The sequence below is a fragment of the Cucurbita maxima genome, unplaced genomic scaffold (genome assembly GCF_002738345.1).
Source record: "Cucurbita maxima cultivar Rimu unplaced genomic scaffold, Cmax_1.0 Cma_Scf00009, whole genome shotgun sequence".
In the NCBI taxonomy this organism is placed as follows: domain Eukaryota; kingdom Viridiplantae; phylum Streptophyta; class Magnoliopsida; order Cucurbitales; family Cucurbitaceae; genus Cucurbita; species Cucurbita maxima.
Window position 1 is genome coordinate 3,493,722 of NW_019272025.1, and position 16,139 is coordinate 3,509,860.

At 33.7% G+C, this 16,139-nt stretch overlaps 4 protein-coding genes across 8 annotated transcripts; 2 read left to right on the top strand and 2 right to left on the bottom strand.

The window, feature by feature from the left end:
- Positions 1 to 549: 549 nt before the first annotated feature.
- LOC111484139 lies at positions 550 to 3,668 on the bottom strand. 5 transcript variants are annotated; one of them, XM_023130617.1, is made up of 6 exons: positions 3,579 to 3,668; positions 2,861 to 2,921; positions 2,160 to 2,256; positions 1,419 to 1,719; positions 964 to 1,054; positions 550 to 845 (listed from the first exon to the last, which is right to left on the bottom strand). In XM_023130617.1, the coding sequence occupies exons 1-5, from the start codon at positions 3,653 to 3,655 to the stop codon at positions 1,033 to 1,035; spliced, it is 558 nt and encodes a 185-aa protein (XP_022986385.1). In that variant the 5' UTR covers positions 3,656 to 3,668; the 3' UTR covers positions 550 to 845; positions 964 to 1,032. The 5 variants fall into 5 exon arrangements, with proteins under 5 accessions (XP_022986385.1, XP_022986386.1, XP_022986390.1 ...); XM_023130618.1 differs by having other exon boundaries at positions 953 to 1,054; XM_023130621.1 differs by lacking the exons at positions 550 to 845; positions 964 to 1,054 and adding an exon at positions 1,260 to 1,324 and having other exon boundaries at positions 1,419 to 1,529; positions 1,607 to 1,719.
- A 1,387-nt stretch (positions 3,669 to 5,055) lies between these two features.
- Positions 5,056 to 6,999, top strand: LOC111484135 (B-cell receptor-associated protein 31-like). Its single transcript, XM_023130614.1, has 2 exons — positions 5,056 to 5,421; positions 6,369 to 6,999. The coding sequence occupies exons 1-2, from the start codon at positions 5,139 to 5,141 to the stop codon at positions 6,716 to 6,718; spliced, it is 633 nt and encodes a 210-aa protein (XP_022986382.1). The 5' UTR covers positions 5,056 to 5,138; the 3' UTR covers positions 6,719 to 6,999.
- Positions 7,000 to 8,238: 1,239 nt separating this feature from the next.
- LOC111484143 (dirigent protein 2-like) lies at positions 8,239 to 8,915 on the top strand. Its single transcript, XM_023130627.1, has one exon. The coding sequence runs from the start codon at positions 8,347 to 8,349 to the stop codon at positions 8,860 to 8,862; it is 516 nt and encodes a 171-aa protein (XP_022986395.1). The 5' UTR covers positions 8,239 to 8,346; the 3' UTR covers positions 8,863 to 8,915.
- A 1,645-nt stretch (positions 8,916 to 10,560) lies between these two features.
- LOC111484093 (mitogen-activated protein kinase kinase kinase 18-like) lies at positions 10,561 to 12,266 on the bottom strand. The gene has a single exon (XM_023130542.1). The coding sequence runs from the start codon at positions 11,885 to 11,887 to the stop codon at positions 10,574 to 10,576; it is 1,314 nt and encodes a 437-aa protein (XP_022986310.1). The 5' UTR covers positions 11,888 to 12,266; the 3' UTR covers positions 10,561 to 10,573.
- Positions 12,267 to 16,139: the final 3,873 nt, after the last annotated feature.

Here is a 16,139-nt window from a genome sequence, read left to right on the forward strand (position 1 = left end):
CAAATTTAATGAGAAAAAAAATGATGAGATGAAAAAATTTTCCACATTCAATAGTGTTAACCACATATTTAAAAATGGTATAAAATATTAAGATTTTTTATAATTGACACACAAAATTTAAATATATAAAAAAGCTAAACAAAATAATAAAAAGTTTTATAATAACATATAAAAAAATTTAAACAAATAATAAAAAGTTTTATAAAGCTAGAATAAACCTCTCAACCAAAAAATTACGAATTTAGCATTATAAGATTCGAGTTAACTCGAGGTTTTTGTACTATAAATCTGGAACCGAACCGTAGCAAGGGTTCAAAAAAATTAATCAAATCCAACCTAATCCAACCCACGATGCTAATCCAAACCAAATTCAATCTCTATAATTATGGAAGTTATCCGTAAATCCCTGGTAAATCCCTACTCACCGCCAATGGGCAGCTGTGCATGCGGGTAATACAGAGTGCTTTGTCATTATAACACTTTTTACTTTTATCTTCCTTCAATTCATTAATAGTCTAGTAAAAAATTAGGCTAAAAAATATCCTGGTATTGTTAAAATATATATTTCTTTAATTAATGTACAGCTATATCCTTTTATGCACCTCTAAGGTTGTAAATTTTGTTTCACGTGCCACCCACTGATTCCCCAAGATCATTCCGTCTATGTTTTACTGAAATTTCTGAACATATATCAAGAGAGCGAATTACCTATTAAAGATGGATGGCGTAGCATTGAAGTCACGACCTCGATGGATATGCGAACAAAACATTGATCTCTTTCTCTATCTCAGCAAAGTTCATTGTTTCAGCATTGCGATTGACGGGTACCACAACAAAACAAGACCCTGAGAAAGAATCATGATAGGTAAGTCCTGAGAAACAAGACAAATGAAAGAACAAAAGTTCCAAAATTTTCATTCATGATAGGTAAGTTTTACTTGCTTGAACTCACTTGGTACTCCCTGTTTCAAACGCTGACATAAATCTTAATTTCACCGCATGTTTTTCGACAAAATCGTCTTTATAATCAGATCAGAACTTCATCATGATGGTCCTGCATCATAAAAGTCAACTAGGAATGAAACCTGAACCATAATGCTTGATGATGCTCAGGAGACTATCAAGAAAAAGTTGAAAATGGAATCAAGTTCAGAAAACCCATTCAGATTTTAGCATTGTTGATCACAAAGCAATAATGTAGGGAGACATGGGTATGAATACTCGTCTACTTTTTTCTTTGACCTGGAGCATGAAATGTTATATCTAGGTATTATGAATCCCTCAAGCGAGTTGCGACATGTTTTTTTAGTCTCGACATAGGAATCTGCAAACAAATACAAGAGGAAAAGGAACAGTTGCTTGCCACATTGAGTTAGACTAAATAATTCTTGAGATTAATGTAAATACAAAACGCTTACTCATTTTTCCCGTCCTTGGGTGGAAGCTGGGGCTCTTGAGCAGTGTGGGTTTCCGAGGAAGAGAAGGTGTTTTTGCAGTTGATTTTGAGAGAGACGGTTCTTTGTTTTGCCCTGGAACATGAAGCTTCTTTAGGGATTTCTTTTTTATAATTTTCCCTCTGCTTTGGAAGTGCTGTCTGAAGTTCAACCTTTTCGAATTGAGCATCTTGAGCTACCCATTCACCCGATTTCGAAATAGTAGCAATCCTTGTGCTTGGTTTCGAAGTTTCACCTTCCTCGGCAGTTAACTGACACCAATTGCCTTTGAGAATAACGAGAAATAGACAGATCACTATGATTACTTTGATGTATTGAAGAAAAAAGTAGACATTTTATTGCAAATGGAAGAAAATCTAATCGACTAAGATTCACATCTTTTGGATTCACGTCCACTGCGACCTTGTGGGAATACGAAAAACTTCACCATAGTCAAGTGGTACAATAAAGAGCCTTGTCGCCTCGATTTGAGAAATGGGCTCATCAACTTCGAAACTGTCACCACTCCACAAAATAAGATTATTTTTAAACATGAATTCAGAAGCCAGCATAATTCGCCCGTGAAAGGAACTAGGGCTTCTAGAATTGCAAAGCAAAATGTTAGTTTACTTCTAACAATTTAAAACTCGATTGAACTAGCATGCATCAAAGCACGTGAATAATAAAATTCTAAAATCTAAGTTAAGTATTCTATAATAATTCTACCATTATCATAAGAAAACAATCTGCTACTTGATTGCACAATATATTTTGATTGGAATTGCCCTAGAGCTTTTATAATCGAGCAACGTACCATCACCACCTAAATGGATAAATTTAAGTGAATTAGGTACAACAAATGAGAGGACGGCAATCACCCACAGATAACGAAGATGTTACTCTGAATTTGTTGAAAAACCTTCCTATTAAGTAATGCCTATTGCTGGAGCTCAGAATAGAAAGTGTCATCTCCAATTAAAGAATGTCCGCAATGATATAATATTACCATGTAAATATATAACTACGTTCACATAATGTGTGTGCATGCTTGAGCGCATGTCCGTGTTCATACCAAGAGCCTTTCTGTAATCTCATGTTCACATATAGAGGCCAAGACAACAAACTGGACTCTAGAGCTAAAGTAAAATCCTGTTCGATAGCTCAGCTAAAACTGATGCGGATGGAATGATCACGACGATTACCATTATTATTCTTCCATAACGAGCACAAGTTTTCCCCAATCCTAATACAAGCTGGCATTTAGGAGTCCTTTTATCCTTAATATTTTAGAGAGATACGAAATGTCCATTATGGTTGAAGATCAAAACGATATTATTTCAAAATTTCCGGTCACATTTCGTAAATCAAGTCAGATCTAACCACAATCTGAAAGGATCTTAGAATATAGCCAATGTGAAATTTGGTACCTCTTCTTTGAAGCCTTTGTTGTCGCTGACGCTGGTAGACCAACCTTGTACGCTGACTATCCTAACATCACAGAAATGAGTAAAACATACAGAGAACAGATATCCTAGTTATTGAGATCTCAGACTCTTAGTTCGCCAATTACAAGAACTGAGGAAATATGATTACTCGCATTCCGCTAAAACGTAAAACATATGATTTTCAACTAAACAACGACAACGATAGCAATTGTACGTCATAATGCAGAAGCGACGATACGGTGAATGCAAACTCATTTCGTTCGCACCTTAAATCTGACCTGCTCGAAGCAAAATTACAATAGGCGTTACAATTTCATCACAAACAATATTAGATCAGTTAGATTGCTTCTAATCACTGCCGCGAAAGAACAGGAGTGAACAAAACAGAGAGAACAATCGAAACAAATATCATTTAACCAACCGTACAATTTCTGCATAATCGAAAAAATTTACGAAAGATAGATATTCGGAATTTTCATCTCCAATCGCCATTATACTTTCTTCATTTTATTCATACAACAGTTTTCGAAGGCAGTAAACATGTGAATCTTATATACGAGTATTTTTCGTCCTCGATCGAAACTTTCCAAAACATAAATCGAACTAAGAAAAAACGGAAAAGCTTTCGGAGCTCTCGGATCTCAGCAACATCAAACATATTTAATCCTAAACTTCGAGGAAGATAAAATAACGAAGATACCTGCAGAGCAAGTGAATCGAATGCATCGAGCACAGCGCAATAACTAGAAAGAAATGTACGAAAGGGAAGAGAAGCATTTATATCCAACTCAAAAACCAGAGAATTCAACCGCGCGAATTCTATTTTATAGTCTAGACCCTGTATTTCTATTTTACTCCTATTTTTACTCTAAGAGGAGTTTGGCATGAATTTTCTTAATAGATTTTTAAAATATAAATAAAACTAAATTAATAAAAATAACCTTTAGACTTGCTCTCTAAGATATATATATAGAGGTATATATATATATATATATCCCATTAATTTTGGTCACTAAAGTTTATTTTAAAAATATCCTTAAAAACTTTTTAACTTTTCATACATTTTTTTAAGACTTAAAAAAAAAAAAAAAAAACTTTTTTTTTAACTTTAAAAACTAATTTTAAACTTTTTAAAAAAAATTAAAAATACATTATGAATTTTAAAATATAACATTAAAAAATTTAGAGATAATCTATTAAATATTGATAGACCGTTTTTGTTCCGTAAAAAAATCTTTTGAACTTTTATTTATAAAACTAAAGAGAATTGATGTTAATTTTAAAATTGTATGAATATTTTTTAACAGAGATAAGAATATTTTCGAATTTTTTTAAAGGTTTTAATGAATTTTTTTTTTAAAGGGAATTTCATCCCAAACTAACTATAAATATAATTTTTAAAATTTAAGTATATTATTAAAAAATTTAAAAGTTTATAGAGATATTTTTGTTTAGATAAAATAGATATTTTTATTAATTTAACGGATAAATAATTATCAAAATCAATATTTAAAAAATGGCATGTTTTATTGAAATACGAAGTTACCTATTTTGCACTGCTTTAAATTTATTTTCACTTAAAATAAAGGAATATGTATCTTAGTTGTTAAGTCAGGTCCATTATATCAATAGAAACATTATTACAAACTTTTTAGGTTATCATTTCTTATTTAATTTATTTATTATTTTCTCTTTTCTTTCTAAGATTCTTTAAAATATTTTTCTTTATAATATTTAATCTAATTTTCTATTCACTATTAATTTATGTTGCATGGATGAAGCAAATTATTCATGATTAATTTAATTGAAAGCGATTATAACTTAATTAATATCTACTTCGTACTATATTTTAAAAAATAAAATATAGATCTAGGAGTAATTTTTTATAATAATATTAGAAAACAATTGAAATATTTTTTTAATTATTAATATTTATAACTAAATTTATAAGATTTGATGGTGTAATTTATGTCCTAATTGAAACTCTAAATTTTTTTCATGTAAATAATAAATTTGTGAAATTTAAAAAATAAAAAAAATTAGAGTCAAACAGTCATCCAATTTTTCTAAATTTGTAATCTAGCAAAAAAAAAAAAAAAAAAAAAAAAAAAAAAAAAAAAAAAAAAAAATAAATAAATAAATAAAAATAAAAAAAGGAGGAAGGTATCTCTCTATCGAGGTTTGAACAAGGTTATTACACCGAACGCCACTAACAAAGGGTTGGAAGAAGCGCTCTGTTGCAGACGGAATCTTATAGAGGATGATTCAGCTTCTGTTCACGGTAATCGCAGCCGAAATGGCTCTGATTTTGACTCTACTCTTCAGGACGCCTCTGAGGAAGCTTGTGATCTTGAGTTTGGATCGTGTTAAGCGTGGAAAAGGCCCAATCGTCGTTCAAACAATCGCCGGAACTGTCTTCGTTGTGCTTATTTCCAGCGTCTATAGCATGGTTAAGATCCAGAATCGGATGATTGAGGCTGGTGAGGTTAATCCCACGGATCAGGTCCTTATGTCCAATCACTTGCTTGAAGCTTCTCTCATGGGTAATTTTTAAATTAATCCTTTCTCCACTTCCGTTTTCCTTCATCTTTGCTCTCTGGATAGGGCTCTCTCAATTTTAGGGTGAAATGTGTTGGTTATGCTTAATTTATGATTTCGAGCGTTGATTGATTTCGTAATTATTGGATTTACAAGCATCTGTAGAATGATTGGCTTTAGTCACTGGGCTAGTTAGAACCGACAGAACTGGATTCATTTCTTTCAAATTAACTCCAGAATTCGACGAAAGGGCGGGAGATCTTGTTCGATTCAATGATTGTGATGTGACATTAAACATTTTCCTAAAATTGAGCTGCTGTTCACTCCACTTCGTTTGGGCTTTTTCTTCTGTCAGGAACAATGTATTAAATCTAAAATCTGGCTCGCATGCTTCTAGATTGCTTAAAATTTTACATGTAAACGGAGTTTACTGATAAGTTCTTATAAATGCGAATGGATTTGGTGCTTTACTCATGGGGATGGAATCCTGTTTGTGCATCATATCATGTATTAACAGAGTAATTTGAAGGAAAATCAGTAGGAGCGTTTGAAAACAATATCATTCTTAATAGTTGATGTCAACAGATGTGATGTGGCCTTCGATTTCGAAGCGGAACGCCCTATTTGACCTTTCTTATTAACCCATTTGAATTCTAAACCAAAGTTCAAAAACAGCATCAGGTTTTGAAGAACTTAGTTTTTGAAAACATTTTTAAAAAGTAGATAATAGAGCATGAAAACAATAGGTGAAAGTAAAGTTTATAAGAATGATTATCAAATGTTGCCTAAGTTCGTTGTTCTTATCAGATTTTCTTTGTTTGATAATCTATATCTTATTGTTGTTCTACGAGAGATTTTGTTTTGTTTTTCCATTTGCTTGCAGTTTTGCAGTTCATTCCCGTTAGTTTGAGTACTTCATGTTAGATTTGAATATAACATGTATGTTCTGCAGGGTTTTTGTTGTTCCTTGCCCTGATGATTGATAGACTACATCACTACATCCGAGAGCTTCGACTGCTCCGAAAGACCATGGAGGTCGCAAAGAAGCAAATTCGAGCATCAGAGGATGCAAGCGTGGAGAAGCTTAAATCCCTGGGAGAAGAGGCAACTACCTTGAGGAGTAAAATAACCAAACTGGAAGCTGAAGTTGAGGCAAAAACAAAAGAAGCAAATGCTGCAGAAGCAGAAACAGAAGCCTTAAGAAAGCAATCTGAGGAGTACCTGCTAGAGTACGATCGGTTGTTGGAGGACAATCAGAATATTCGGAATCAGTTGGAGTCGATCGAACATGGCTCTTCATAATCTTGTAATGCATTTAGAGGCTGTCGTTCAATCCTTTTCGCATCGTGTCGTTGGAGGCTTAAGAAAATCATGTGTTTATGCTTCGCTCTTAATCGAAGTGCCTCTGGTTAGCTGGGTCTGTCTGTATCAGTGAAATGAAATTTAAGGTGGGATATTAAAAGTGGGAGCTTGCTTAATCCATTTAAGACTACTTTCCATGGCTGGTTGTTTGTTTGTTTGTCTTTTGAATGTAATTACATTGTATATGACAATGTGATCCAATGCCAATTGATTTTGCTAAAGGCTATTCATTCAACACTTCATCGATAATATTACACAAAACTAAACCCTATCGATACACAAAATAGATACCTTAACAATTCTTTCAAAACTCATACGTTTCAAGTTCATTACTTTTGTTTTTTTTTGTTTTTCATCAAATGAATTGCGTTTTTCATCAAATGAATTGCCAACCATGATATAGATATCTGACTTTCGGGTAAGCGTATGAACATCTATTAGTCCTATCATGGGTCTACTTGTTACAAAAGATGAACATCCCTATTTCATAACCTTAATTCCTCCAACTACAATTTGAATTCGACCATCACCACTTTTGAAGGCTAATATCCACCACTTTTGAAGGAAGTTTGAATACGACCATCACCACTTTTGAAGGCTAATATCGGCCTACATCACCACTTTTGAAGGAAGATCGGGAATTAGTTTAGACACCTTCCCCTACATCACCATTTTTGAAGGCTAATATCAGCCTACATCACCACCTTTGAAGGAAGATTGGGAATTAGTTTAGACACCTTCCCCTAAAGTTATAACTTACTGAGTTCTGTTCTATCTGCCCATCTCACTAAACTTGTTCGGAATCTTCAAATACCATTAAAAGATAGAAAATAACTTCACTTCGCTTGTCTTTCGCTACCTTATTCTTTTTTGTTTGTCTTAGAATTTTTCTTTTATTTCAAAGATTTATAAATATGACTTTTGTACGACTTTTTTATTTTTAAAATTTTTAAATACACATTGTACATCATTAATAAAATTTATTATAAAATAAATTTTAATTAGTTAAAATTATTTTAATAATCTAACTTATTAATAAAATTAAAATTATTAAAATTTAACATTAACAAAATCTTTAACCAAATCTCAAACAATCAAAAGAAAAGAAAAGAAAGCTCTAAACTTGAGAGAAGTGAGAGAAGTGAAATTAAATCTTTCACCCAATTGCTTGACCACTTGATACACGAAACAATATTAGATTAAAAAATTATTAATTTAAATATATGTGTTACATATATTGACTATGAAATTCAACAATAAAAATTAGAAAATTCAAATTTAACCCATATTTTGTTAAAAATTTCAAATAAAACATATTTTGAAATTAAAACTATCAATCATATGTGAATATTTAATGTAAAAAGTTTGGTTAAATTAAAACGTTATGTACTACATAAACCTATTCCATACTTTTAACCATATATTATACAAAAGAAACGCCAAATCCAGCTGTAAATAAAACCATTTTCACCACAATAAAAACTAACTCCCAACATGAAGAAAAATCGAAAAAATTCCCATCCAATCCAATCCAATCCAACTCTCTTTCTCAATTTCCTCCGCCCCAAATGGCTGCGCACTTCATAACCAAGCTATCTTTGGTTCTGATTCTCACAATGGCCGCCATTTCCGCCGCCAATGCCAAGCTGAAACAGACCAATCTGATTCTCTACTTACAGGACTTCGCCAATGGCCCAAACCCCACTTTCATCCCAGTCGCCGGAATCGCCGGGAAGCCCTGGAATTTCACCGAATTCGGCACCATCTTCGTCACCGACGACCCGATCACCGCTGGCCCAAATCCCAACTCGACGGCGCTCGGGCGAGCTCAGGGCATATACGCCGTGGCGGCGGCGGATGGCAGGAATTTGCTGGTGGTTCTGTCGCTTGGGTTCACGGATGGGAGCAGCATCGAAATTCAAGGAACGAGCCGACAATTCGAAGGTGTTAGAGAGCTGGGCGTGGTGTCGGGGACCGGCAAATTCCGGTTTGCCAGAGGGTTCGCTGTCGGTAAGAATGTCGTCACCGACATTCCCAACGGCTACACCGTCGTTCAGTTCAACGTTACTGTCAAACATTACTAGAAACCGGAAATGTTTATGCAAGAAATTAAATAAAAAGGTATTTGTTTAATAACTAATGTAATTAATCTACATAATTATTCCATTATTCCTTCGTATTAATTATTCATTGAATTATGATTAGCCAATCCTATACGTCATTATTAATTTATATATATTAGGGAAAATTCTAAAAATAATAAATATGGTTTTATAAGTTAATTTCAATTTCATATTTTCAAAATAACTCTAAATATTTATTATAGAAATTAAAAAAAATGCATAATTGTGAATTTTAATACGTTAGGGTAGATTAATTCTTTAGTAGTCTAAAACTAGGACAATACCCACAATGAATTAATGAATTTAAGGGCACCTTTTAATTGTAACATTTTATTGAAAAATTGAGTGCTCATAAATTGTAGGGGTCCAATATAACTTTTAAATGTTTTAATTACCACAATATTAATACGGGAAGGAAAATAAATACTTAATTATTTAAAATTATATGGCAAGAAATTCCATAAAGAAAAAAATTGTTTAATTAAATTTAAATATGGATTTTTTTTTTATAATATTTATGTGTGAATAATTAAAAGAAATTGCTTTCGTTTTTTTAAATGAGATAATTATGGAATTGTGGACGTAAATAGAATAATTTTAGAATTTTTGGAGAGAGAGAGAGCCAACAGATGATCTCCACGTGGAAGAACAGGAGCCGTCCAATGTATGATGGAATGCTTAGTAGGTACTCCCCTATACTATGGATTAATATTTGAATTGTTTTATGGTATGCGGTGGCGCACAACCACCCTAAATAAGTCTCGTGACTTCTTAATCTCATATTATTTTTATCCTTAAAATCTTTATTTAATTCCAAAAATTATATTTAAATCCAGTTTTTTTTTAATAAGAAAACAAAATTCTCATTTATTAATTAAGAAGAATTTGAAGTAATATTTATAGACCAATTCTCTCTATTTTCAATTTTGTGTCTAATATATTTATAAATTTTACGAATAAATTTAAAAAAAAAATTAAAGAATTTACTATATATGAATTAAAAATATATAGGCTATTTAAAAGAATTAAAAAAGTATTGAAAGTTAGCTGCGTGAAAACTAGGGTATTTAAAATGAAAAGTGCTAAAAAGAAAGGAACATGAAACTCCATAAAATTATTTAAAAGGTAAAAGAAAAGGCTTGATAAAGGCAACGTGGAGGCAGGGGAGATGCGTGGACGCCAACCAACGGTGAGTTAGCATTTGGCAAAATAAAATAAAAATAATATTAAAAAAAAAAGAAGGCACAGAAGCGACAAAATAGGATGTTGGGCAATGAGTATTACTTAAGTTACACATGGCATGGCCTCTTCTTAATCTTCAACCGACGGTGGATGGGAGTTAGGCCATTCCTTCATTAACCCTAACTCACCTCTCTCCTACTCTCTCTTACTTGTTTATTTATTTACGGCCAATATTGAGAATTATTGAGAAGAGTCGGTAATTCTTAACTATGAATTGAATTTTTTATTTGGGTTTTTTTTTATTGGTTTGATTTATTCGGGAGCTCATAAAGCAACTTAATTTATAATAAAGTTTCGTGTCTCTCTTCTTAGAAACTTGTGATCCAAAATTTTAATTAATATAATAGTACGAACAATAAATAAATAAACAAAAAATGAGTTTGTAAAGTGGGAAAAGAAAAGGGAGAGAGGAATTGAATTGAATTAAATTTCATAATATAGTTGCCATTAAATGAAGAAATTTAGGTGTATGAGTATGAAAAGGTAAAGGATTATTATTATTATTGTTATTATTATTATTATGTACAAGACTAATAATGTTCTTACAACGATGGTCTGCCAAATCATTCCTACTAATTCTGCAGCTAAAACCACCGTTATTCTGTGTGAATTCCGTTTCAGACCACTCCTTGCCGCCACCGCCTCTCTGTTTCTCACCCCAACAATTATTACTACAGCCTTTCACTTCTGACCCACCAATCGTGTCGCCTTCGTCACCGACTTCTTTGCTTTTTCCAATGTCCTGTCTTCGAATTGTAATCCAGGTCTCATCATCTCTCCAGCTCGGCTCTCCTGAGGCCATCCACAGCCGTCGGATCTGCTCTGCTGCCCAACTATTGGGTCTACACGATTTGGCTTCTCTGATTTCACTTTCTTCAATGGATCTCCAAACGCCCTGTTCTAGAATACTCGTTGGAGAATTCGAATGAACTTCATGGATTTTCTTTGGGGAGGAATTGAATTCCCTCACAAATGGGTGATTTAGAAGCTGATTGGCTGTCCATCTCTCATTTGGATTCATTCTTAAGCATTTCTCTAGAAAATCCTTTGCTTTGTGGGATAAAAAGGATGGAATTTCCGGCGACTCGCCGGAATACCCAATTCGGTACAGAGCGGAAATTGGGTCGGAGTCGCTGGTTGTTTTCGGCCAAGGTGAGCCGCCGCCGGTGGCCATTTCGATGACCGAACACCCAATGGACCAAATGTCAGAGGGTAGCCCTTGGTGCTCCCCACGAGCCACTTCTGGTGCCATAAACAGCGGCGTGCCACCAATTGAGTCTGTTTGGCTCGCCCACTTGGCGCATCCGAAATCGGCCAATTTAGCCTCACCGTCTCGACCGATCAAAACGTTTCGGGATTTAATGTCGCAATGCACCAAGCCTTTGGAATGAATGTACTGTAGGCCTTGTAGTAACTGCCGCGTGTAAATTCCGATTGCCGCCTCGTCGAGCCGCCGTCCTCCACGGCGGCGAATTACGTCGGCAAGCGAACCGTTGGGCAAATACTCCATGAAAAGATTGAACATCACGACCCCACTCTGTTCTCTACGGACCTCATACCCTTTATAAGAAACTACGTACGGAGAGGCTAAAGAAGAAAGAAACTGTTGCTCAGTTTGTAGAGATTGCGAGTGTGAAATCTCAGCGGATTTGACGGCGAAAACGTCGCCGGAGGGAGAATCCGTGGCAAGGAAGACGGTGGCGGAGGAGCCGTGTCCGATGACGTGGCGTCTAGTCCAGTCCATTTGGTTGAAGAATAGACTAGAAAAGAAAGTTTGATGGGTAGATGAGTAGGATGGGTTTGAAAAACGAAGGGGGCTTTTGTGTGTATATATAGAGAGAGAGAGTGAATTTACCAAAAAGGTTGGATTAGTAAAAAGGGTTGGTTTTATTGGTTGGGTTGTTCCGTCTTTTAGAAGGGTTGACAATTTCTCTATGGAGAGATTGCCACGTGTCGAGCTTATGGGTGGGGCTTGGGTCAGATTTGGTTTGGGTCTGCCTACTTAATGGTGGCATGGCAAAATGAAACGCTGGCATGTGTTGGATTTGGATATATGCCATTGGTTTTAAAGCCGTGACCAATTTGGATGTAAATTTTAATGTACTTTCTAGTGGATTTATTCTTTTCACTATTTGCACCTTAGTCCTTTAGTAAGGGAGCTAACTATAAATACATATAAGTTTTAATGTATTCTTTTAAGGGGCTTTCTTCTTCCACTATTTGCACTTTAGCCCTTCAACCATGGAGCTAAATATAAATAGACATAAATTTTAACGTGGTGCTAGAAGGATTTATTCTTCCACTATTTGCACTTTGGCCCTTCTACAAATAAATAGACGTAAAATTTAATGTATTTTTTAGGGTATTTCTCGTACTTTGGGATTTAATAATGGAACTAAATAGAAATAGACGTGGATGAATTTGACCCAATTAAAAATAAAATACAATTGTTATCAAATTAAAAATTATTATAAATTAAAATAAAAAAATTAAATGATTGTGTGGTAACATTATAATGAAATTGAACCAAGTAACGCATTGTTTTCTAGAAACGTTGCTTTTTATTTAGGGTCGCTGTAAAAAAGACTTAATTGGAGGATTTGTATCCTCTAAGTGAAGCAATCATGATATAAATTGAATGAAGCACTCAAAGGGTAAATTAAATAATTAAAATAAAATAAAATAAAATAAAATAAAAAGTGGAGCATCCATTTATTTCGTGCTGTCTGTCACCAAACTAATTCAATTACTTCCCATTATTAATTAGTTTCACCAAAAAGAAACAAAAATTCATGATTTTTCACCTTTTAAAAAATGGGTGACGAAGGAAAGGTGTCACTCAATGTCATTTAATCATCTTTATAAAACTATAAAGTGTTTTTTAAAATTAGAATATCTGTGTGACCTTTTTTAAGTTAAGTGAGGATATAAGTATATTAGTTTTATTTAAATACTATCCGAGGTAAAAAGAAAGAAAAGAAATGTTCTCTCTCTCGTAGGTATGATGGTTTTGACCCTTTTAACCCTGATCTAGATATGAGCATGTTGAACTTTTCGGTGAAAAAAAGCTGGCTGGTTTAAGCTTTTTCCAACCATTTGTAGGTTGAATTGTAGCTCGAGCTGAAATTTTAATAATATATTTTTGAAGCGAGGATTTTCAATTTGGACGGTGGACGGTGGAGATTTCTTTTGAATTTACTTATAGTTATGTTACCATAGGTAATTGGATGGCACTTAGAGCGAGAACTTTCTAATTTTTTCTCGTGTTTTTGTCGGTTCTTGTCGAAATTTATTATCTGTGGATAATTGTTGTAACCCACTTAGTGGATTTTTTAATTTTGATCTTGATCCATGGTTTAGTCCTTATCTTGAGTCGGGTTTTCACATTAAAATTACATTTTTTAAATTTTTTTTTAATTTGAACAAAAAGTTTAATACAGAGTTATAATATTAGAGCATCCTTCAAAAGGAATGGGGACAAAGTGGCTTGTCATGATCTGGCGCAACTGAATTCCCAAAGAGGTGCAGATTGAGTCAGCTGAGCTAACTGTGGTTAGTGACTGTCGGTGGTGCTCTTGTCTTAAAGAGACTAATTTAATTTAATTTAAATTAATTACTAAAATTAATTATGGTTTTTGCATAATACTTGAAAGCCGAAGACATTAAAACTTGCAAAACGCAAATACTAATTGCTTCGCTTGCAAGACCGCTAAATGGTGGCGAGGCGATCTTCCGTCACACGCAAGTCATGTGCCTTTTATTTTTTGTTTTTTGTTTTTTTTTGGGCGAAAAGTTGGGGTTAGAAGTGGACCATCCAAAAGATGACACGTGTAGAATGGAACCTGTTGATTGGTTGTGCTCAAAAGCCACGTAACCACGTTATTATGTTTGAATGGGTGTGGAGTTGCCAACGTAGCCTTGCGTTTGGTGCAAGCCCCGAATTAAAACAAAATCCGGTGGGCCTTCCAACAGCCTTTGAACATGAGTTCGAGACCGAAGTTGCGTAAGTATGAGCTTGTAAGTCTTTCTAGTTGAATTATCTCCATAGAGAACTTTCCCATACCATTTAAATGTGGTGGATTAAGCAAGCATTCTCATGCTATCAAAGCTCTTTCTCTTTAGCAACCTTGATGGCTGCCACATGCAAAGCCTATTGATTACTCTCGGCTACACTCTTTGACCTCCAAATCACCCTTCGTCATACTCTATACATACAACCTCACCTTTTCCAACCCAATCGGTTTTCCCGTTAACCAACATAGCCTCTTTCATTTTCTTCCCGTTAACCAACATAGCCTCTTTCATTTTCTTCCCGATCCTCATCAGCGTTCTCTTCGTAAATATACGGAATCTCGATAAGCCCATCGACCTTATGAGGAGATTTACCTTTTTGGCCAATTAAGTCACCGCCACCCTTCTCGCCAAAATTGGCTCCTTCGCCCACGCACATGGTCTTTGTTCCTTGCTTCTCTATATTTTCCCTTCTATTTCTTGGGTTGACATATTCTCGCCGGAGCCACGGAGCCAAGGCAGCATTATCGTGACTGAGTGACGATCCCTCTTCATGGGTTAGACATATTCTCGTCAAGGCAGCATCGTCGCTGAGCACCTCTCTTTAACCTCTTTGAATTTTTCAAATCTAAGTTTATATTCTCGTCAAGGCAGAGCATCGTTGCTCGTTCGTTCAAATCTGACGCTCATCTTCATCTTGCAGGCGAATATTCTCGTCAAGGCAGAGCATCGTCGCTGAGCACCTCTCTTTGTCTCTACCACCAGGTTGTTGACATCCAGAAAATGTTTCTCGACCTCTCTTTGAATTTGGTTGTTGTCTCTACCAAGGTTGTTGAAAGTTTCATCTAATGAAGCTCATCTTGAGGGTGAATTGGCAAATGTTCTAGATACTCCAAGCTCTCATGGCTTTGCTTTGGGCTTCCCGAAAAGGTTTCAAACCAATGGAGAGTGTATTCTTAGATTATAAACTCATGACCAATCCCTAAATTAACCAATGTGGGACACTTTCTATTTATTACTATTTTTAAATCCTTGTAATTTATTTGATTATAAATAGAGAACTTTCACACATCTACGTGTAGTGGAATTAAGCAAACATTCTCAGTATTTCCACTGTGAGGTCAGGCTAGACAATCCTGTTTAGGTTTTCTTTGGTCAGTATTTCTATGTGTTGACTAAGGTCGAGCTAAACAATTTTGATCATGGTCAAGTTATAACAAGATTTTTTTTTTTTTTTTTTTTTTTTTTTTTTTTTTTTTTTTTTTTTTTTAATTTTCAAATATTTTGTTAATATAATAGCCCTTAATGTGACTCAATTTCAAATTAAGATTTTTCTATTTTTTTAATTTTCAAATATTTTGTTAATATAATAGCGTGACTCAATTTCAAATTAAGATTTTTCTAACTTTGAATTCTAATAGTATTTTACAAGGCAAGGATGAATTCCAAATTGTCATATGATTTTTTTGTTCTCACCTTTAAAACTTATATTAATCTCTAATTTAATTAGATAAATTTTAACCTTTTTAATTTAAACTATAATTCAATGAAATTAAAATTCTGAAACTAATAAATTTATACTTAAATTAAAAATCTCTCATCCAAAACTAAAATAAATAAATAAATAAATTAGTTTCTTGGGCCAATTCTGACAAATTTGTCAAAATCTTGATTTTTTATTCAACTTGTAGAAACATTGGTACCTCATTTTTTTCATTGTTTATATTAAATTAAATATTGTTTTATTTATAGTAAAAGGTGTTTTAGTTTTCCACTCATTTCTATCTTTCAACTCCTATTTCAATCCTTGTTTTATTAGAATTAAGATAAAATTTTCATTGGTAATTTAAAATAATTAATTAATTTATTTATTTATGGAATTAGGGGTTTTAAAGGAAGATTCTACTCTTTGTTTTGAGTAGGTTTTTTTCTTAAGATAAATTTTATTTATTTTTGTTCATATTTTCGAAAAAAAAAAAACTTAA